Here is a 24,535-nt window from a genome sequence, read left to right on the forward strand (position 1 = left end):
GATTTGGGTTCTAATACTACAATCACTTCTAATAAACTTTGTGAATATAAGTCATTTAACATTGGGTGCTTTTCTTCCTTTTTTTTTTTTCCTATCTTTTTTTTTTTTAACTTATTTATTTATTTATTTATTTTTGGCTGCGTTGGGTCTTCGTTTCTGTGTGAGGGCTTTCTCTAGTTGCGGTGAGCGGGGGCCACTCTTCATCGCGGTGCGCGGGCCTCTCACTATCGTGGCCTCTCTTGTTGCGGAGCACAGGCTCCAGACGCGCAGGCTCAGCACTTGTGGCTCATGGGCCTAGTTGCTCCGCGGCATGTGGGATCTTCCCAGACCAGGCCTCGAACCTGTGTTCCCTGCATTAGCAGGCAGATAGATTCTCAACCACTGCGCCACCAGGGAAGCCCTGTCTTCTTTAAAATGAGGAAATTGCATTTAAAGGCCTGAGATTGCTTCCAGCTTTAAAATTCTATGATTTGTGAAAAGGAGCTACTTATTAGATAACTAACAACAACGTAAATCCTTTATGTTTGGCCTTTATCAAATGTAGGCTGTAGGATTTAATATGTAAACCAGATAATTTAAAGGAAAAAAGTTAATAAAGTGTGTCAGTGTATTTTGACAATAATAGAGTGGGACAAAGAGTATATGTTAAAAGCAAGTTTCTTAATAGCAAAGAAAAAATCAAATTTGTATAAATGGAGGTTGGATGTTAGCTTGAGGAGAAGTCTTTGATTTTATTTACTTGAAACTATAATCTCATCGACTCCTAAACATGAAGATAATCTGAAAAGGCTTACAGCAGTGCAGGAAACATTGTAAAAACAATGACGCACAGAACCTCTTTCCTTTATTCATCATTTTAGAATTGTTTCTAGGACCTTCGAGCTGTTAAAGAGATCATTTTATATATTGTGTGATATTAAAAATAGTCCAAGTGCTAAAGTTAAAAATAGTCCAAGTGCTAAAGTTTAGAGCATAAAGTTTAAAGTTTATATTTGTTATCACCATAAAGATTATTCAAAAGGGTGTTCATACTTGGAGTACATACTTTTCAGTAGAACCTAGTATCTATAAACTACAGTGGGGACACAGAGGGAGAGAGGATCTGTGAAAGAGAGGAATGAAAAGCATAGAAAATTCAACCATGAGTATTTTTTTAATAACAGAGAATCTACTTTTATTATATTCCATTTACTAGTAAGTAGGCTATTTCTTATAGTTTTAAGACTTTATTTTAGTTGATATTGGTTACTCAGTGTCAGAGAAAGGGTAATCCTGTTTTACTTGTTATAGGTAAAATGAATTTTAACTAGCATCCTGTTTTTGAAAGGCTTTCAGTGGTTTTTTTTAAAAAAATTATTTCAGATGATGAAGAAGTTACACCAGCAAGAGATGTATCTCGTCACTTTGAGGATACTAGTTATGGCTATAAGGATTTCTCTAGACATGGAATGCACGTCCCAACATTTCGAGTCCAGGTAAAATGACAACTTGTTGTATGTACATGCTTGATTAGAAATATCTCAGTCTGACTTAAATAAGAAAGAGCCATCTGGATTTGAGAACAGAAAGCGATGCAGAGAAAAATAACTTTTCTACGTACACGTAATTCCCTTAGGTATGTTTATTATATTGTTAAAGTTCATAAATCAGTTGCTCAGAATTCAAAACACATTCACCCATAAAGCAAAATTACAATAGTGGTTAGGTTCCCAGAGATGGTATGCAGAAACCCAGTTAAAGTTCCTACTATAACTAAACAATAAATAATAGTTGTGTTTGAACCTAGCTTGCATTTATAGCATTGTTTTACTGAGCCCCAGTGTTAAAGTGAGGTGATTTCTGCCCTGATATGCACCAGGCCTGAGTGACAAGAGAAATGTCCTCACAGCATCTCAGGCATTATGTGTGTGTGGGTGGAGGGAAAGAGGATGAGAAAGAGTGAAAAATTTGCTTAAATTAGGACTTATAGGGAAAGCGGATTTTTTGTTTTCTTTTTAATTTGGGTGAGTTCTTACAGATACCATAGAAAATAAACCATGATTACAATAACCTAATTCCCTTTAAAATATGAACTGAATGTCATTTGAAGCAATGAGAATTTTTAAAGCTTTCAAATTTAAACCTTAAAGAGGATTCACATAAATAAATCTTATTCCAAAATTACTTAGCACCCATCTCTTAGAATAAATAAAGTTACTGGGGTAGGGAGTAGAATTATTGTTGGTAGACCCAGTTTGTTTAGCTCCATAATCGTTAACTTTGAAATACACAGTAAAACTTCCCAGTACAATTCTGTATATACTGAGCCCATGGAAACTTAGGGACCTCGTCGTCCTCCAGGATACCAGGCTCCTTCTCTGTTTTCGCTTTGGCAGGAGGCACTGTGCTAAGTGCTTTGCAAGTATATCTCAGGGGTAACAACTGCTGTATCTTCTAGTTCCAGAATAAAAGTTGAGAATCATCAATTAGCAAACATTTATCTATTCTGTGCTGTAGTTTTGTAAGACTGCTTCCAATCCGTCAGTAGAAACATACTGTAGTGTAAATGTTTTTCTTAAACAGTCTGTTATATATTTAATTTAGATAGGTAAATATATAATTCAGATGAGTTGATATTCCCAACTTACCCAATTATTGTGCAGGGGCTATTATAACTCTTTTACCAGAATTATGAAAGTATTTGAGAACTATGAGATTTTTTTTTTCTTTGCTCAAGGAACTAACATATTGTTTAAGGAGACAGAAATAGGCACAAGGAAAGAATTATAGAATATTTTACTTGCTAGTGAAGTTGTGTCATGAAATATAATAGATTACAATTGAGATCATGTGGACTGGAAAATTTTATGGAGGGAGATTAGGATTTGAGAGATTTGAATGGTTTAAAAGCATGGGCATTGTAAGCAGAGGAGACTAGGTAATAACTGAGCATAGGTTGAGGGAAGGGATCATAAACTGACTGGGCTGCTAAGACCTTCAAGCAAAGGATTAGTGGGAAGGTAGTTTAAAATTGATCAGATTTGTAGGTGATGATCAGATTTGTAGGTTTTGACCATAGTGATGGCATAATATCAAAGAGGTGTTTTAGGAAAATAAATATGGGAGTAACATTGAAGTGGGGGGCTTATTAAGTTTTGCTTGAGATGGAAAGAAAGGAAGCAGGGAGACTTTAATTTGGGAAAACTAATTAGGAGACACAATTAATAGGGCTGAGAATCAGAGGTGGGTAGGAGGAAAAAGAATGAATGATGGATACCTTGAATTAAAAATTTACAAAGTTTGAGGACCATCTGAATGCCTGCAGCAATAGAAAAGGAGAGTGGCCTCCCAAGATGGGTCATCTCTGGAGGCTGACGGGGGAAACTGAGAGAAAGCTGAATATGGGTGAGCTGTGTGTAAGGGGAAGAGATTCCACTGGTTTTTAAACTCGCTGAGTTACAAACGTAACTTTTGCATGTTGCAGTATAGAAATTGAAAACATCAAACTGGAATGCAAGTGAAACTGAGAGCTAGGGATGTACTAGAAAGGCAGTGGATTTCAGCTGCCAGTACTTTCACTGCACCGAAGAGCGACAGACATAGAACTATAGTTGGCCACATTTTAATTATTCACATTTGTTCTGTTCTGTGTATTTAGGACTATTGTTGGGAAGACCATGGTTATTCTTTGGTAAATCGTCTTTATCCAGATGTAGGACAGTTGATCGATGAAAAATTTCACATTGCTTACAATCTTACTTATAATACAATGGCAATGCACAAAGATGTTGATACCTCAATGCTAAGACGGGCTATTTGGAACTATATTCACTGCATGTTTGGAATAAGGTTAGTCTGTTTTCTTATGTTTATGAAGAGGTATTTTCCTTTAGCCTAAATTATTCAGGTGTTTGGAACACATATGCACAGACATACATTAACATACTCAAAACCATCCCCTCCCCAATAGCTTATTTTTATGCATTTTGTGCTTCAAAAACTTGATTTTTTGCAGCTTGGTGTGTTTTCTCTTGCCTAGCTAAGCAGGAGGGAGAGTTAGGAATGCTGACAAGAGTTAAATAACAGATGCCTCCAGGGAAGAGGAGAGCAAGCAAGCTGGTCCAAGAGCATAGAGGAAGAGGCAGAGTTTGTCTCTGAACATTTATGGTATCTTTTCCCTTTGTATCATCTTTTATCTCCTGACACCCTCATACTTCTACCTTCATGGAACTTAGAACTCTTACAGTACCCTTCTAAAGAGTACCTACTCCCATGATACTTCATCAAAATACAAAACTTTCATATCCTGTTAGGTATTCAGCCCCATTTATTATGCTATATAGGAAACACAGCCATCATAAACCACCTTCTAACATACACAAACAACCATGCTGTGGTACTTTCTGATTATTTTAGCTGTAAAGTCAGACTTTCTCTTGCTTCTTCACTTTATCAGTAGCCAGGCTATGACTTTAGACTCCTGAATGGTTATATAGGACCCGCTTTACAAGAGCTTTCTTCCTTTTCTACTAAAAACCAAATAGGAGACTTCAGTTCTAGGAACTATCTGCCAGTGGGGCAGAGGAGACACTGGTGCCTACGACCATCTTGGCTTAGCCTTTCCTAAGTGTAGACACTGATTCTTTCCTCTCAGACACCTCTCCCCCCTTTTTTCTCATCTGACCCCAAGAACTCCTGGAAACATAAGAAAAAATATTTATTTACACAAATAGATTATAATTTGTATATCATGTAATAGTATCAATAAGTATTATTGTCTGATTAATTTGTTAATTTCTTAATATCAGCAATACTCAAACTTTGTTCCAGAATTTGTTCCTCAGTGTGGTTGCTTATTCATGATTGTAAATATATACTGTTGCTTGGGCACTGGCAACTTTTTTGTTCATCTAACTTCTCTGTTTCTTACCCCTGTATACTCATTCATCCACCCCAATGAAACATTGTAAAGCTGTCATTTGGGGGGACAGCTACCTACACAAAGAGGGGGAAATAAATAATACAGCATTTACTATTGATGTCTGTACTTCCATAAGAAGAAAACAGACTATACATCAAAAATATAGTAATTCTCACATTGTCTTTTAACAGATATGATGACTATGACTATGGTGAAATTAACCAGCTATTGGATCGTAGCTTTAAAGTTTATATCAAAACTGTTGTTTGCACTCCTGAAAAGGTTACCAAAAGAATGTATGATAGCTTCTGGAGGCAGTTCAAGCACTCTGAGAAGGTAAGTACCTATCGTGTTTACTCTAACTTAGCAGTGATCCTTATTCTCCTTCACCTAATCTAATGGGTCTCAAACCCCTTCTATCACCTCTACCGACCCAGAGAAGAACATTCCAGATCAGCTGTCTCAGATACCCCTTGGAAGGGGGAACCTCATTATGGTTTAAAGTAAAAGAATAAAGACAGGGAGAACAGGTGTGCTGGCCTCTCCTCAAAGTGCTGGCATCACTGTAACTGCTTAGGAGAAAGAAGAGGGTGTTTGTGAATGATGATTTGGCGGGGAAGTTGTTATTCTAACAAACCTTCAAGAAGAGACAAACCTTCAAGAAGAGATGTGATCGAATATAAATATAAGCTCAAAACATCTATCCAAAAAAGCTGGTCTTCACAGCTCAGCAAAGACCATTATGATGGTAACAGCTCAGACAGCTTTTGTTTTGAGAAACTGATGTTATTCAGTGGCACACAGAAAGCATTTCTGGTGTTTATTAGATGCACTGAAACTGATTGTGAATGCTTATAACCCTCTCTTTTTTTTTTTTGCATCTTTATTGGAGTATAATTGCTTTACAATGTTGTGTTTCTGCTGTATAAGAAAGTGAATCAGTTATATGTATACATATATCCTCATTGAACCCTATCTTAAATGATAATGTGTTTTATATTCAGGTTCATGTTAATCTGCTTCTTATAGAAGCTAGGATGCAAGCAGAACTCCTTTATGCTCTGAGAGCCATTACCCGCTATATGACCTGATGCCTTTCCTCCATTAAAGAAGATGAACGATCAGCAGATATATAGTCCTACAAGGGGAAGGTACTAAGCCCCAGGACCAATGGTAGATAAAAGAATTCAGAAATCCATTGTGCCATGATTCCTTTAGTTTCTGCTATTTTACTGTGGAAATGCCACTGCTGGCACAAGCAGTGAGTGCTTGGCAGCTTCAAGTTTAGAGCTGTGAAGAAGGGCTGCTGTTCACAGTATTTTGCTTTTTGACAGTACAAGATGCTGTATAACTTTTAATACAGCAAATAGTAACTCTCAAAATCCTGTTGCTTTTATGTTAAAAAAATAACAATTGGAGCATGCAAAGAATGGGACTTTGATAATGATGTAAGCTTTTACACTGATACATAAAGAATTTAGATATTGGTGCTGCTATTCCTGCTGGTGGAATGAATAGAGTGGCTGTTCCAGTTAAGCTATTAGTAATAAAGTGAACACTGCTACTATCTGAGCCTACATACATAATTTTTGTGGTTTCAAATTAAACTTGCATATGTGTTAAATTTTTTGCATCTAAAATTACTCACAGCTCGGCAAAGACCGTTATGACGGTAACAGCTCATTTCTTTCATATAGTTTTTTTAATTCAGAGTTATTGGATGATATTAAATTACAGTGGCATTCTTAAAGATTTTCTTCAAAAAGCAATCTTAAATGAAAGTGTGTAAATTATAAGAAAAGCTGGCTACCTTTTAATATGCTGTTTCCCAAGATTCTCTGACACTGGAGGGCAGCTGTCTTGTACAGTATTTTTGTTTCCAGCACCAAAGTTATGAGAAATATTGCTGTAGACTGCTGCGCAGTCCCAGGTGCATTCTGCCCCTCTGCTCCTGCCACCTCATGGTCCCCACTTCAGAGGTTGTACAGCTCCTTAAATAATAAAGCTGGAAAATATATTTAGTCAGGTTATCAAATTTGATTTACAAAAATGCTAGCTTTGTTTGAAATGCAAACAGGGTTGAAAAAATGTATTAAGTACTTGGTATTCTGGAGGCGTGAATTGCTTTTGAAGTCTGTCAGTATTATTGGTATTTTCAATAAAGAATAATTTTTCTCCAATTTTTTTTGCTGTCTCAGTCTCTTAAAAAGTCATGACTTCACAATCGGTAACTATTCTGTTTCTTTGACTTTTTCATTAGCCATCACACTTAAATAATTCTGTAATCAGATGAGAGACTATTAAATGGCACTCTTGAAGTCACTTTGAAAGATATTAAGAAGTTTTATTTTGGAAATAACTGGTACAGCCCATGCCTTGTCCATTTTGAACTGAGGTGGCTAATTAGGGAGCCACTACAGAACAAAAATGACACTGTCAAACAATTAGAAATAGCTCTAAATTTAATCAAAGCTGTCGTAATAACTCTCTTACTCATCGAAACATTTATTGAGCTCCATCTGTGCCTATAAATTTATAGTGTGGGATGGGAGGCACAGTTTTGAATGGAGGTGATGTACTTACCTTCACGGCTGTACACCCTACTGAGAAGATAAGGCTATCACCTTAGATAAAAATTATCTTCAATATATTTAAAGAAATATATAAGCCCATTTCTAGTCAGCTTACAATAATATACAAATGGTCTTACCCACTGAAGTTGCATCATGCCTCTGCCCTTTTCTGTCTGCTGCTGGGTTTTTCATCATAGCAATACAGGTGAATCCAACAAGTAAGTTGCACTGGATTTAGTTAAATTTTTACTCATTCTGCTGCTGCTCTTTGTTCTTTGCACTTGCTCTTGAAAATACAAAATTTCTCATAGAGGTTCTAATCAGTAGTAGGATGATCATAAAACAAGATAAACTGAATTCATTATCTCTTTCACTGAAGCTTATAAACTACTTACAAATCACGATTCGAAATTTTAATGAGTAAAAAAGTGTGCTTATACCTAAAGTAATAAAGGCATGCCTGTGATACAAAGTTAATGTTTCAGTACCTCCCATTTAACAGGTGTTTCTTATTACTCAATGTTTTCTCAAAAACTAAACAATAGGATTTCTAATGTCACTATAATCTTTGAAACTAATAGGTTTCCAAAATAATTGGGGATGGTAAAATAGAATACACTATGGAATACCAAAAACTCTCCCCCACAAGAGGAATTTTTTTCTTAAATAATCATGAATAGATTTCTGGTTGAGGTTTCCAAGATTCAATTTTTAAATCAGTTTTTTGGTAAAAATTGGGGACTTAATTTATTAGGTGAAACTTATTCAGTATCTCTTACTATAAGAATGAGATTAAATTCTAAACATTTATGTATTTACCACAGTTATTAACTTCATATAAATAGTGGTGATATTTTTAACTTAAAATTCATTTAAGAGTTAAGAGATTTTTAATTCTTCTAATGGTTTACCTATTTCAAATTATTTTGATAACAGACCATTGGTAGATAAGTAAAATAAATAAAAACTTGTTGGATAAGCATGTTTTCCAAGCACATTTCACTCATTAAGATACTCAGATTTTGTCACATATTTGTGACTAGTGAATATCAAGGGAAAGCAAAAGGCAGGTAGACGGTGAGTGACATCACCAATGAAGCTCCAGGTCCTTGTTCCCCATGGAGACACTGAGCTAACAACATATAAGGACCAAAATACATTGTGAGAACTCTAGAAACCCCTTGGGAAGCTATAGCTCAGGCAAACACAAACCAGGAGAAGGCTGCGCCAAAAGGTTAAGAAAATTTGGGGCATTTTGCTTGTCCTAGCCCTTCCTTTGGCCTGGCACAGCATGATGCAATTGAGAGGAAACCCCCAATTCGTGGCTCCTCCCTCGGGACAGAAAGGAAAAATGTGAACTTGTGCCCAATATTCAGGCTTGTCTGGGGGCTGTTTTGAGGGACTGAATTGTGTCTCACCTGACTTGAGCACTAGTGGGAGTGGTAGCATGGTTTGGATGCTGGTTGTGGGCCACTGAAGACAGAAGTGAGCATAGAGGTGCATTAGAGCAGCAGGGAGTCTACAGGTTCTGTAGGCAGGTGCAGGAGATCCAAGAGAGTACAGCCAGGAATAAAACAGAAATTGGAACAGGAAGCTCCTGAGAAGAAAGAGACAAGCCTCTTAGGGAAATTAAGACAGTTAAAAGCAGATATATATCTTGTAATAAAAGCATACACACATTCCCAAAGAAGATACGTCCTGGAAGTCGCTATTTTTCAAATGCCCAAATCTCAACAAAGTTCACAAGATATATAATAAACAGAAGAATGTGGCAAAATCTAAGAAACAAATCTAGAGAAACCAACCCTAAAGCAATGCGGAAATCTGATTTACCTAACAAAGAATGGTAAACAGTTGTCTTAAAGATGCTCAATGAACTAAAAAAGAACAAGACTGACAAACCAGGAAAATGATGCATGAACAAAATGAGAATGTCACTAAAGAGACAGAATAAAGAAGAATCAAATTCTGGAGCTGAAGAATACAATAACTGAATTAAGGGAAAAAAAAAACTAGAGTTCAACCGGAGGTTTGATCAGAGAGAAGAATTAATCAGTGACCTTGAAGAGTTACTGATATTATCAATAACTTTGGAGTTACTATTAATAACCTTGGAGGTTATTTGATATTATCAAGTCAGAGGGACAAAAAGAGAAGTGAAGAAAAGTGAAGAGAGCCTAAGGGAGTTAGGGGGACATCAATAACAGTGGGGAGTGGGCAGAACTGTAAAGGAATGGAGTTTTGTATGCAAATCAAGTTCTAATCAGCTTAAAATATTCTTATAACTTTAACATTTTTAAACATAATCCCCATGGTAACCACGAAGAAAATCTCTTTAGAATTTACACAAAAAGAAGTGAGAAGGAAATCAAAGCATGTCACTACAAAAAAAAAAAAGTCAATGAAACACAAAGGAGGAAGAGGGGAAATGAGGTACAAAAAAGCTACAAAACTTGCAGAAAACATTACAAAATGGCAATAGTAAGTCCTTCCCTGTCAGTAATTACATCAAATGTAAATGTATTGAATCCCCCAATCAAAAGACATAGATTGGCCAAATGGATAAAAATAAAAAAAGAGGGAGTTCAACTATATGCTGTCTATAAGAAACTAACTTTAGATCTAAGGACACATATAGACTGAGAGTGAAAGGCTGGTAAAAGATATTCCATGCAAATGGTAACCAAAAGAGAGCAGAGGTGGCTATATGAATATCAGACAAAAGGGTCAATTCACCAGGAAGCTATAACAATTATAAACATATAGGCACCAAATACCTAAATATATGAAGCAAATGTTAATAGAATTGAATAGAGAAATAGATAGCAACACAATAATAGTAGGAGATTCAATACCCACTTCCAAAAATGAATAGAACCAACAGAAGATAAATAAGGAAACAGAGGACTTGAACAACACTATAGATTAGTTGGATCTATCAGACATATATAGAACACTTAAACAACAGAAGAATATACATTCTTCTCAAGTGCACATGGAACATTCTCCAGGACTGACCACATATTAAGCCACAAAACAAGTCTTAACAAATTTAAAAGATTGAAATCATACAAAGTATCTTTTCTGACCATAATGGAATGAAACTAGTAATCGATTGCAGAAAGAAAAACTGGAAAGCCCACAAGTATGGAGAAATTAAACAACACATTCTTAAAAAGCCATTGCAAAGGAGAAATCACAAATGGAATTAGAAAATATCTCGAGATAAATTAAAAACAGAACACACCAAAACTTATGGATGCAGTACTAAGAGGGAAGTTTAGAGCTACAAACTCTTACATTAAAAAAGCAAAAAAGATCTCAAATCAACAACCTAACTTCACACGTCAAGGAACTAGACAAAGAACAATCCAAACCCAGAGCTAGCAGAAGGAAGGAAACATAGAGCAGAGGTAAATAAAACAGACAACAGAAAACAATAGAAACAACAAAACAAAACAGAGTTGTTTGAAAAGATCAACAAAATTGACAAACCTTTAACTGGATTAAGAAAAAAAGAAGAATCAAATATATAAAATCAGAAATGAAAAATGGGACATTAACAACCAATGTAAAAAAAAAAAGGATAGAGACTATTATGTATTGGGTGGGCCAAAAAGTGCCTTCGGTTTTTTAAGTAAAAATAAAAGACACATTTTTCATTTTTACCAAGAACTTTATTGAACCATGTATTCACCCTTTTTTTTTTTTTAATTTATTTTTGGCTGTGTGGGTCTTTGTTTCTGTGCGAGGACTTTTCTTTAGTTGCGGCAAGTGGGGGCCACTCTTCATCGCGGTGCACGGGCCCCTCACTATCACGGCCTCTTGCAGAAACAGGCTCCAGACGCGCAGGCTCAGTAGTTGTGGCTCACGGGCCTAGTTGCTCCACGGCATGTGGGATCTTCCCAGATCAGGGCTCGAACCCGTGTCCCCTGCATTGGCAGGCAGATTCTCAACCACTGCGCCACCAGGGAAGCCCGTACTCACCCTTTTGTTCCACTTCCTTCTGCCATTTTTCAGGCAACTTCATAATTCCATCTTCCCAAAACTTTGTAATCTTTTTTTAATATATTTTTTAAATTATTTATTTATTTATTTATTTTTGGCTGAGTTGGGTCTTTGTTGCTGTGTGCAGGCTTTCTCTAGTTGTGGCGAGGGGGGGCTACTCTTCATTGCGGTGCGCAGGCTTCTCATTGCGGTGGCTTCTCTTGTTGCAGAGCGCGGGCTCTAGGCGTGTGGGCTTCAGTAGTTGTGGCTCGCAGGCTCTAGAGCGCAGGCTCAGTAGTTGTGGCACACGGGCTTCGCTGCTCCGCAGCATGTGGGATCTTCCCGGACCAGGGCTCGATCCCGTGTCCCCTGCGTTGGCAGGCGGATTCTTAACCACTGTGCCACCAGGGAAGCCCAACTTTTATCTTTTTGAGCAAAGAACTGTTCCAGGTGCCTTTTAGAGTCCAAAATTTCAAAAAATTGAAATTTTTTCCATTAAGAGAATTTTGTAAAGAGCAAATAATGGAAGTCCAAAGGTGCAATGTCTGGTGAATACAGCAGACGAATCAGAACTTCCCAGCCAAGCTGTAACAGTTTTTGCCTGGGCATCAAAGAAACATGCAGTCTTGCGTTATCCTGATGGAAGATTACGCGTTTCCTGTTGACTAATTCTGGACGCTTTTCGTCAAGTGACGCTTTCAGTTGGTTTAGTTGGGAGCAGTACTGTTAGAATTAATCGTTTGGTTTTCTGGAAGGAGCTCATAATAGAGGACTCCCTTCCAATCCCACCATATACACAAATCACCTTCTTTGGATGAAGATCAGCCTTTGGTGTGGTTTGGTGGTGGTTCATTTCACTTGCCTCACAATCTCTTCTGTTACACATTGTTGTACAGTATCCACTTTTCATTGCCTGTCACAATTTGTTTTAAAAACAGAATGTTTTCATTACATTTCAGCAGAGAATCACATGCAGAAATATGGTCAAGAAGGTTTTTTTCGCTTAACTCATGTGGAACCCAAACATCAAAGCAATTCACATAACCAAGCTGGTGCAAATGATTTTCAGTGCTTGATCTGGATATTTTGAGTATGTCGGCTATCTCCCACCAGGTATAACATTCATTGTTCTCAATTACTGTTTCAATTTGATCGCTATCAACTTCAACTGGTCTACCCGACCGTGGAGCATCGTCCAGCGAGAAATCTCCAGCACGAAACTTCGCAAACAACTTCTGACACATTCAATCAGTCACAGCACCTTCTCTATAAAGTGAACAAATCTTTTTGTGCGTTTCAGTTGTGTTTTTACCTTTCTTGAAATAATAAAGCATAATATGCCAAAAATGTTTTTTTTCTTCCATCTTCAACATTAAATGGCTACGCAAAAATTCACCAATTTTGATAAGTCTTTTTTTAAATGCATGCCAATATGACAGCTGTCACATACAATCTAACAAAATTGGTTCGAATGACGTTAAAAACAACTAAGTGCTACTAGAGTCATCTTATGGAAAAAAACGAATGAAACTTTTGGCCAACCCAATACACAAATTGGATAACTTAGAAACACACAACCTACCAAGACTGAATCATGAAGAAACAGAAAATCTGAACAGACCTATAACTAGTATGGAGATTGGAATCAGTAATCAAAAACTCTCAACAAAGCCCAGGACCAAATGGTTTCACGGAAAAATTATACCAAACATTTAAAGAAGGTCAACACCAAACTCATCCAAAAAAATTGAAGAGGGAACACTTCCAAACTCATTCTATGAGGTCAGCACTACCTTGAAACCAAAGCCAGACAAAGCGGCTACAAGAAAACTACAGACCAATATCTCTGATGAATACTGTTGCAAAAATCCTTAATACTAGTAAAGAGAATTCAATGGCACATTTAAAAAATGAAGATATATTCCTGAAATGCAAGGATGATTCAACATATAAAAATTGATCAGTGTAATACACCATGTTAACAGAATGAAGGGGGGAAAAACACATGATCATATCAATTGATGCAGAAAAATCATTTGGCATAATTCAACACCCTTTCGTGATAAAAAATACTCAACAAACTAGGAGTAGAAGGAAACGATCTCAATGTAATAAAGGCCATATGTGAAAAGCCCATAGCTAACATCATATTCTGTGAAAGACAAAGCTTTTCCTCTAAGATCAGGAACAAAACAAGGATGCCTACTCGCACCACTCATAGTACCAGAAGTCCTAGCCAGAGCAATTAGGCAAGAAAAAGATGTCCCAGTTAGAAAGGAAATGTACAATTATCTCTGTTTGCAAATGACATGATCTTATATATAGAAAACCCTAAAGATTCCCCCCTCACACACACACACACAATAAAAATTAAATTAAATTTAAAAACCTGTTGGAACTAAAATATTCAGCAAAGTTGCAAGATACAAAATCAACACACAAAATCAGTTGCATTTTTATACACTAACAATGAGCAATCTAATAAGGAAACTAAGGCAACAATTCCAGTTATGAAAGCATCAAAAGAATAAAATACTTAGAAATAAATTTAACCAAAGGAGTTTAAAGACTTGAAACCGAAAACTACAAAACATTACTATAAAAAACTAAAGGAGACACAATAAATGGAAAAGGACCATTCAATGAGGAAAGGACTGTCTTTTCAACAAATGGTTCTGGGAAAACTGGATATCCACATGCAAAAAAAATGAAGTTAGACATTTACCTTACAACCATACACAAAAACTAAAATGGATTAAAGACCTAAATGTAAAAACTAAAACTTTAAAACTCCTAGAAGAAAACATAGGGGACAAAGCTTCAGGGCACTGGATTTGGCAATGATTTATCCGACATAAGACCAAAAGGCAACAGAAAATATAGACAAATGGAACTACATCAAACTTACTTCTGTGCATCAAAGGGCACAATCAACAGTAAAAAGGTAACCTACAGAATGGGAGAAAATATTTGTAAATCATGTATCTGACAAAGGCTTAATATCCAAATATATAAATAACTCCTTTAACTCAACAACTACCACCAAAAAACAACAAAACAAACCAAAAAAACCCCACAAATAGCCTGATTAAAAAATGGGCATCTTATAGTTTTCAGAGTACAGGTCTTTTGCCTCCTTAGGTAGGTTTATTCCTAGGTATATTATTCTTTTTGATGCGATCGTAAATGGGATTGTTTCCTTAACTTCTTTGTCTGATATTTCATTGTCAGTGTATGGAAAAGCAACAGATTTCTGTATATTAATTTTGTATCCTGCAAATTTACTGAATTTATTGATGAGGTCTAGTAGTTTTCTGGTGGCATCTAGGATTTTCTATGTATAGTATCATGTCATCTGCAAACAGTGATAATCATACTACTTCTTTTCCAATTTGGATTCCTTTTAATTCTTTTTCTTCTCTGATTGCTATGATGAGGACTTCCAAAACTATGTTGAATAAAAGTGGTGAGAGTGGGCATCCTTTCCTTGTTCCTGATCTTAGAGGAAATGCTTTCAGGTTTTTACTGTTGAGTATGATGTTAGCTGTGGGTTTGTCATATATGGCCTTTGTTACGTTGAAGTATGTTCCCTCTGTGCCCACTTTCTGGAGAGTTTTTATTATAAATGGATGTTGAATTTTATCCCAAGCTTTTTCTGCATCTATTGAGATGATCATATGATTTTTATCTTCAGTTTGTTAATGTGGTGTATCACACTGATTGATTTGCAGATATTGAAAAATCCTTGCATCCCTGGGATAAAACCCACTTGATCATGGTGTATGATCCTTTTAATGTATTGTTGGAGTCAGTTTGCTAGTTTTTGTTGAGGATTTTTGCATCTATGTTTGTCAGTGATATCGGCCTGTAGTTTTCTTTTTTGTGATATCTTTGTCTGTCATCAGGGTGATGCTGGGCAAAAGAGTGAGTTTGGAAGTGTTCTGTCCTCTGCAATTTTTTGGAATAGTTTCAGAAGAATAGGTGTTAACTCTTCTCTAAATGTTTGGTAGAATTCACCTGTGAAGCCATCTGGTCCTGGACTTTGTTTATTGGAAGTCTTAAAATTCATGCTGATGCTGATTCAATGTCAGTACTGGTAACTGATCTGTTCATGTTTTCTATTTCTTCCTCGTTCAGTCTTGGGAGACTACCTTTCTAAGAATTTTGTCCATTTCTTCTAGGTTGTCCATTTTATTGGTGTAGAGTTACTCATAGTAGTCTCTTATGGTCCTTCTGGTATTCTGTGGTATGGTATTTCTGTGGAGTCTGTTGTAACTTCTTTTTCATTTCTGATTTTATTGATTTGGGCCCTCTTTTTATTCTTGGTGAGTCTGGCTAAAGGTTATCATTTTGTTTATCTTTTCAAAGAGCCAGCTTTTAGTTTCATTGATATTTTTGTGTGTGTGTGTCTCTATTTCATTTATTTCTCTCTGATCTTAATGATTTCTTTCCTTCTACTACTTTGGGTTTTGTTTGTTTCTTTATCTAGTTGCTTTAGGTGTAAGGTTAGGTTGTTTGAGATTTTTCTTGTTTCTTGAGGTAAGCTTGTATTGCTATACACTTCCCTCTTAGAACTGCTTTGCTGCATCCCATAGGTTTGGATCATCATGTTTTCATTGTCATCTGTCTCCAGGCATTTTTTTTTTTCCTCTTTGATTTACTCAGTGATTGATTGGTTGTTCAGCAGCATATTGTTTTAGCTTCCGCATGGTTGAGTTTTTTACAGTTTTTCCCTTGTAGCTGATTTCTAATCTCATAGTGTTGTGGTCAGAAAAGATGCTTGATATAATTTCAATTTTCTTAAATTGACCAAGGCCTGCTTTGTGGCTGAGTATGTGATCTATCCTGGAGAATGTTCCATGTGCACTTGAAAAGAATGTGTATTCTGCTGCTTTCAGACAAAATGCTCTATAAATTAATCAGTTAAGTCCATCTGGTATAATGTGTCATATAAAGCCTGTGCTTACTGATTTTCTGTCTGGTTGATCTGTCCCTTGATATAAGTGGGGTGTTTAAAGTCCCCACTATTGTGTTACTGTTGATTTCTCCTTTTATGGCTCTTAGTATTTGTCTTATATATTGGGGTGTTCCTACATTGGGTGCATATATGTTTACAATTGTTATATCTTCTTCTTGGCTTGATCCCTTGATCATTATGTAGTGTCCTTCTTTGTCTCTTGTAACAGTCTTTATTTTAAAGTCTGTTTTGTCTGATATGAGTTTTGCTACTCCAGCTTTCTTTTGATTTCCATTTGCATGGAATACCTTTTTCCATCTTCTTACTTTCAGCCTGTATGTGTCTCTAGATCTGAAGTGGCTCTCTTGTAGACAGCAATATATATGGTTCTTGGTTTTGTATCCATTCAGCTAGTCTATGTCTTTTGGTTGGAGGCATTTAATCAATTTACATTTAAGGTAATTATCATTATGAATGTTTTTACTGCCATTTTGTTAATTGTTTTGGATTGTTTTTGTAGGCCTTTTTTCTTTCCTTCTTCTTTTGTCCTCTTCTCTTGTTATTTGATGACTATCTTTAGTATTATGCTTTGATTCCTTTTTCTTTTTTGTGTGTATAGATTTTTGATTTGTGGTTACCATGAGGTTTTGGTATAGCAGTCTGTATATATACATGATTGTCTTAGTTGCTGATCTCTTAGTTTCAAATACATTTTAAATAGTTGCATTTGTACTCTCCTCCCCTCATGATTACTGGTTTTGATATATTTTACATCTAATTGTTTTGCACATCTCTTAACCGCTTATTGTGGATACAGATGATTTTACTACTTTTGTCTTTTAACTTCCCTACTAGTTTGTGTGTGGATGATTTCCTATCTTTACTGTATGTTTGCCTTTACCGGTGAGCTTTTCCATTTCATAATTTTCTTGTTTCTAGATGTGGTCTTTTCTTCTCTGCCTAAAGAAGTTCCTTTAGCATTTGTTGTAAAGCTGGTTTGGTGGTGTTGAATTCTTTTAGCTTTTGCTTGTCTGTAAAGCTTTTGCTTTCTCTGTCAAAGTACAAGACCATAAACTATAAGACCATGTACTCCATAAACTATAAGATGCTGATGAAAGAAACTGAAGATGACACAAACAGATGGAAAGATATACCATGTTCTTGGGTTGAAAGAATCAATATTATTAAAATGACCATACGATCCAAGGCAATCTATAGATTCAATGCAATCCCTGTCAAATTACATTTTTCACAGAACTAGAACAAAATTTTTTAAAATTTGTATGTGAACACAAAAGACCCCAAGAGCCGAAGCCATCTTGAGAAAGAAAAATGGAGCTGGAGGAATCACACTCCCTGACTTCAGACTATACTACAAAGCTACATTAATCAAAACAGTATGGTACAGGCACAAAAACAGGCATATAGATCAATGGAACAGATCAATGGAAAGCCCAGAAATAAACCCACACATCTACGGTCAATTAACATATGACAAAGGAGGCAAGAATATACAGTGGAGAAGAGACGGTCTCTTCAACAAGTGGTGCTGGGAAAACTGGACAGATACATGTAAAAGAATGAAATTAGAACATTCTCTAATACCATATACAAAAATAAACTCAAAATGGATTAAAGACGTACTGTCAGACCTAAATGTAAGACTGGATACTATAAAACTTCTACAGGAAAACTTAGGCAGAACACTCTTTACCATAAATCACAGCAATAGTTTTTTGGATCCCTCTCTTAGAGTAATGGAAATAAAAACCAAAATAAACAAACAGGACCTAATTAAACTTAAAAGCTTTTGCACAGCAAAGGAAATCATAAACAAAACAAAAAGACAACCTACAGAATGGGAGAAAATACTTGCAAATGTGACCGACAAGAGATTAATTTCCAAAATATACAAACAGCTCATACACCTTAATATCAAAAAAATAAACAGTCCAATCAAAAAATGGGCAGAAGATCTAAACAGACATTTCTCCAAAGAAGACATACAGATGGCCAATAGGCACATGAAAAGATGCTCAATATCACTAATTATTAGAGAAATGCAAATCAAAACTACAATGAGGTATCACCTCACTCCGATCAGAATGGCCATCATCAAAAAGTGTACAAATAATAAATGCTGGAGAGGATGTGGAGAAAAGGGAACCCTCCTACACTGTTGGTGGGAATGTAAATTGGTGCAGCCACTATGGAGAACAGTATGGAGGTTCCTTAAAAAAACTAAAAATAGAGCTACCATATGACCCAGCAATCCCACTCCTGGGCATATATTTGGAGAAAGCTATAATTCAAAAAGATACACGCACCCCAATGTTCATAGCAGCACTATTTACAATATCCAAGATATGGAAGCAACCTAAGTGTCCGCTGACAGATGAATGGAAAAAGAAGATGTGGTATATATACACAATGGAATATTACTCAGTCATAAAAAAGAATGAAATAATGCCATTTACAGCAACATGGATGGACCTAGAGGTTATCACACTAAGTGAAGTAAGTCAGACAAAGATAAATATAATGATATCACCTACTTATATGTGGAATCTAAAAAAATGATATGAATGAACTTACTTACAAACAGATATAGACTCACAGACACAGAAAGCAAACTTATGCTTACCAAAGGGGAAAGCGGGGCGGGAGAGGGATAAATTAGGAGTTTGGGATTAACATATACACACTACTACATATAAAATAGATAACAAGGACCTACTGTATAGCACAGGGAACTGTACTCAGTATCTTGTAATAACCTATACTGAAAATGAATCTAACAAATGTATGTATGTGTGTGTGTGTGTGTGTGTATTATATATATATATCTGAATCACTTTGCTGTAAACCTGAAACTAACACAACATTGTAAAGCAACTATATTTCAATAAAAATTTTAAAATAATTATTTTTCAAAATAAATAAATAAAAATGGGCAAAGGACTTGAATAGACATTTCTCCAAAGATGATATATGTGGCCAAAAACCATATGAAAAGATACTCAATATCACTAATTATTAGAGAAATGCAAATCAAAACCACAATGAGATACCATTTCACAACCATTAGGATGGCTACTATCAAAAAAACCCAAAAAGCAAAAACAAAACAAACAAACAAAAAACAGAAAATGGCAAGTTTTGGAGAAGATGTAAAGAAATGGGAACCCTTGTGCACTGTTGGTGATGTGAAATGGCGCAGCCTCTGTGGAAATCAGTATAGAGATTCCTCAAAAAATTAAAAATATTACTACTATATGATCCAGTAATTCCGTTTCTGGGTATACACCCAAAGGAATTGAAAGCAGGATCTCAAAGATGTATTTACACACCCATGTTCATAGTCGCATTATTCACAATAGCCCTGAGAAGCAACCCAAATGTCCTTTGATGAATGAATGGACAAAAAAGTGTGATATACACATACAAGGAAATATTATTCAGCCTTAAAAAGGAAGGAAATCCCATCACATGCCACAACATGGATGAACTTTGAGGACCTTATGGCTAAGTAAAATAAGCCAGTCACAAAAAGACAAATGCTGTATGAAATATCTAAACTAGTCAAATCAAATTCATGGAAACAAAGTAGAATGGTGGTTTCTAGGGCCTGGGGAGAGGAGGAAATGGAGAGTTGTTTAATGGATTATAGAGTTTTAGTTTTGCAAGATGAAAAAGTTCTGGAGAACTGTTGCAGAACAATGTGTATAAACTTAACACTACTGAACTGTACATTTAAAAATAGTTAAGATGGGGACTTCCCTGGCGGTCTAGTGGTTAAGACTCCACACTTCCTCCACAGGGGATGTGGGTTCAACCCCTGGTTGGGGAACTAAGATCCTACATGCCACACAGCACACCACCCCCCAAAAAAATTTTCTTTTTAAATTAAAAAAAAATAGTTAAGATGGTAAATTTTATGTGTTTTTCACCATAATTTTTTTTTTAAGGCAGGTAGATGGTTCCAAATGGTCCAGCTTGCACATGAGTCTGAGTATAATATGGAGAACAGGTACAGTGGTATTCCACTATGAGTTATTATATTAGTTATAAATACAGAGGGTGCTATTTTAGGGGGAAGAGAGTTTTATCTTTTTCACTGAAAGTAGAATATATAGCCTGCTATGGTTAAAATAAAGACTTAGATCTTCAAATATTTTTGAGAGATTAGCCTGTCAGACTTTTTAAAAATGATTTCAACTATTGGAGTGAATCTACTAGCATACAATTATGGATGAAAGACTTAAGGATAAGGTGAGTGTCTCCAGAGGGTTTTGCTGAGCCCCAACCAGGGATGAGCCCCAAACTAGAGGAGCCCTTGGTAAGTCTATTTGTTCCTGGAAATTTAGGTTTTTTTCTAATAGATTTTAAGAGCCCATCTAGTCTGGGATGCCTGCCTTCATCCCATTAGTCTTGGTATTTTGTTAGCGTGAGAGGTGAGCTTTTTGGTTATTAATGGCTCATCTCTCACCCTACAGAGTAGTAAATCTACTTTTATTTCCAAATCGCCTTTGGCTAATATGGGATAACAACGGTTATCTCAATTTCTTTGGTTTTTATCATTTATTCAAAGGCCAAACTTATCCTACAAAGAGTGGCAAACTAATAAACTAATTACCATCATAATTTATTGAGCACCTACTATACATCAGTCACTGTACTGGACAATTTGCCCATTTTGTTTTTTTTCCCTAAACTACACGATATTAAAATAGATATTAATGCCATTTTACAGTTGAAGCTAAAAAAGTCAAGTTACTTGCCCAAGGCCCAAGCAGGAGAGAGCTAGGATTCAAACTGAGATCTGCCATACACTTAAGCCTACACTCTTTCTAGTACATTATATCACCTCCCTAGTCACAGAGAGTTATAAGTAGAAGAACTGTCTGGTCTACTCATTTTACTTCAAATGAAAATAAAAAGGTAAAATACTCCTTTTTCCATCTATTTTACTTATTTAGTAAAGAGTAGATGGCCCCTAGCAATCTTCTCTAAACGTTTCTGCTTACCCCTTCTCTTAATATGACAACGAGAAAAATACTGGTACCTAACCAGAAAATTATTATTAGATGCTGTAAGAATTAGTGCAGATGCTTATGTAGTAATGTATTCCTAATAGTGTTGACCACCATTCTTTCTATACACAAAACCTAACAGTCTTCATTGCACAGTTCATTTACTGAACTGACAAGCACTTAAATTCTAGAATTGTTAAGTCAGGATTTTAAGACTAAAACTAAATTATTTAATAGAGAATAGAAGAAAAAGTCATTTACTTAGAAATCCCATGCATATATTTTCATCTTACATTTCTCATAGCAGAAAGTACAACATGTATATTCATTTTTCCATACTATCTAACAAGAAGAAATGCTTATTTCTTTTAAAATACTAAGACTACTCACTAAAATCAGTACCTGAAAAACTTTCAATATTTGTTAATACCGAAAAAAAGTTCACATATGTTGCCACTTCTTAAGAATGAAGGAGACCTGACTTCCTGTTTCTGTTGTTTATCTGCATCATGTTAGAAAGAAGGAACAGGCAGGGGTTCCAGGAAGGTGTGATGACTCTGAATTCGGTTTAGAAGCTGCTGTGCCACCGGTTTGAATTCTGTTTCCCAATGGAGTTTGTGATAGTTTTTTAGGTCTTGGTCAAAACTCCCATTCAGTGCTAGTTCTTCATCTGTATCAGAAAAATTAACATTACAGCAATTATTTAGAAACATAATCCTACTGAATAAAGTTTAATTTTTGATGGCATGAGTTAAACTCATCCTGGGTCATCTCTAATTCCAACAAGGCTTTTTTTCATGGGAGTAATTCTTTAACTCTTTTCTGTTCTTTACAAAAAATTTTAAATAAGTATAGGTTAGTCTCTTAATTTAAAAAAGATAATAATCTTCTCAAAAAAAAAAAAAAATCCTAGATTGACTTGAGCTCTTACTTCAATTTATCCCTAACGTTTACATGTAAGTCTACATCCAAAAGTCAGATCACAATTTCTCAGAATAAACAAAGTATTAATAGTTTATTTCCTCATCTGCACATTAGAAAAGTTAATTACTTCAGTGGTTAACAGATATAAAAGAAGTTAGGAAATCTTTGGGGAAAGTAGCACAGTTGAATTTGACACTGTAAACTTGACTGAAAATCAAGTTGCTCATTTCAGAGCAGGCTGGACATACTTCTTTGAAAAGACAACCCCTCCCCCTGCCACCTTATGCTCTCACCAATAAAAGTGAAAAGTGGGAGACTGAGAATACTAAAGAGTATCAGAATCCCAAGTGAGTCCATGGATAATGCAGAAAAGCACTTGTAAAAAAAAAATCCAATATTACAACCTTGATTTGCTTCTTAATCCAAGGGCACTCTGAATTCTGTGAATGTCATAAATATATCCAACCCAAGTAGGAAGACAAATGGCTACTGAGGTTTCTGCACCGACCTGCCACTGCATTTTTCTTTGTTTATATTGGACCCCATGTGAAGGACTTCAGGACAATGCACTGGCCTGCCAGTCAGAAGGTTGCTCTGCTACTTCCTAGGTCTGAGGCCTTCTTAAGTGGTAACCACTAAGTCCTAAAGTGACCACAAATATTACTACTTGCATAATTTGCAAACTTTTTTCATAAGGCCAATTAAAATCCTACCATAAAATGCTTCATTAGTGTTTACATCAAATTTTCTACCCTGAATATTTTCAGTACACAGGGTGTACTTTGGCACTGTTGGTGTTAGTGTCACCACCCAGGATAAGATAAGTCTGGAATCCCAGTCTGTACCTTACCCTCCTCCCCTCCAGCCAAGTGGACAGCTATGCAGCTCCGAGATAAGTTCTGGGCAGACACACACACTTCAGCAAGGCTCTCCATGGAGACCCCTGTAAGCAAACCTGTCTCTCCCCACCCATTTGATAATCAGGGCCTTGAAAGGAAGAGAATACAGATGGTGTTCAATGCCTTCAAAGTCCTTCCCGTTGGGCTACTTCCAAACAAAAGGAGTCTGTGAGACTCTGAGTGCTTTTGAATTTCTAGATCTTCTTCCTGCTCACTCTTCTCCAGATTTTCTGAGCACTAAACTTTCATTAAAAATGAATTCTCTTGTTTCATGCCCTTCTTTCCCAAGCAGCTTAGGGCTGAGGGTTGCCCAAGCACCCCACAGTCCTCTCCTCTGCCCAGGGCTTTTGGTTGGATTTGATGGTTTTAGCCAAGTCACTATTTTGGTGTTTTGGGGTTTTTTTAATCTAACGTCAAGACTATGTTACTTTTCTTGAGGCTTAGCATATAATTAGTTAATCTACACTCAGACCCTATTAATTGTAAATTGGGTTAGGCAAGATAACAAAAGTGGCCAAATACCTATAGGTAAGATAAAAGCAGTCTCAAGTTTCAAAGTAAATACAGCAAATGCATAAAATGTGTCATATTGCACTAGGTATTAAATTTTGGAACTTGTACTGCAAAGAATAGCAGAGGCTAATTCAAGAAAAATTTAGGTCTATGATTTTCAAAGTTCTTTTTACTGTGACCTAAGAAGTCCATATTACATGATGACTATATACACACACTTAAATATTCATATACAAATAGCAAATGTTTCACAATAGAATACTTATTTTTACTTTACTTATTTTACTTATTTATATATTACTACATGTACTATATATATATTTTTTAATATATTTATTTATTTTTGGCTGCGTTGGGTCTTTGTTGCTGTGTGTGGGCTTTCTCTAGTTGCGGTGAGCGGGGGCTACTCATTGCGGTGGCTTCTCTTGTGAAGCACAGGCTCCAGGCGCACGGGCTTCAGCAGTTGTGGCACGTGGGCTCAGTAGTTGTGGCTCACGGGCTTAGTTGCTCTGCGGCATGTGGGATCTTCCTGGACCAGGGATCGAACCCGTGTCCCCTACATTGGCAGGCGGATTCTCAACCACTGCGCCACCAGGGAAGCCCCATGTACTACATTCTGATACTCTGTTTCTTTGCTACTTCATTTTTTAAAGATGCTGGTCACTGTGTGAAAAGTGCTGATTTAGATAACCAATTATTCTTAAGCTTTCTTTGTGCACAACATACTTCCAAATACTAGAATTTTAGGT

General features: G+C 36.1%; 2 protein-coding genes across 7 annotated transcripts in view; one reads left to right on the top strand and one right to left on the bottom strand.

The window, feature by feature from the left end:
* The window catches only part of SESN1 (sestrin 1), a 110,022-nt gene extending 102,942 nt beyond the window's left edge, over positions 1-7,080 (top strand). For all 3 annotated transcript variants that reach the window (XM_036871314.1, XM_036871315.1, XM_036871316.1), the window contains 4 exons: positions 1,363-1,475; positions 3,638-3,828; positions 5,092-5,236; positions 5,905-7,080. In XM_036871314.1, the coding sequence (XP_036727209.1) occupies positions 1,363-1,475; positions 3,638-3,828; positions 5,092-5,236; positions 5,905-5,991 (536 nt within the window). In that variant the 3' untranslated portion in view covers positions 5,992-7,080. The remainder of the gene's footprint in view (positions 1-1,362; positions 1,476-3,637; positions 3,829-5,091; positions 5,237-5,904) is intronic.
* Positions 7,081-21,280: 14,200 nt separating this feature from the next.
* Positions 21,281-24,535, bottom strand: part of ARMC2 (armadillo repeat containing 2) — a 249,466-nt gene continuing 246,211 nt past the window's right edge. For all 4 annotated transcript variants that reach the window (XM_036872252.1, XM_036872251.1, XM_036872253.1 and 1 more), the window contains one exon: positions 21,281-22,120. In XM_036872252.1, the coding sequence (XP_036728147.1) occupies positions 21,963-22,120 (158 nt within the window). In that variant the 3' untranslated portion in view covers positions 21,281-21,962. The remainder of the gene's footprint in view (positions 22,121-24,535) is intronic.

Source organism: Balaenoptera musculus, chromosome 12 (assembly GCF_009873245.2).
Source record: "Balaenoptera musculus isolate JJ_BM4_2016_0621 chromosome 12, mBalMus1.pri.v3, whole genome shotgun sequence".
Lineage (NCBI taxonomy): Eukaryota > Metazoa > Chordata > Mammalia > Artiodactyla > Balaenopteridae > Balaenoptera > Balaenoptera musculus.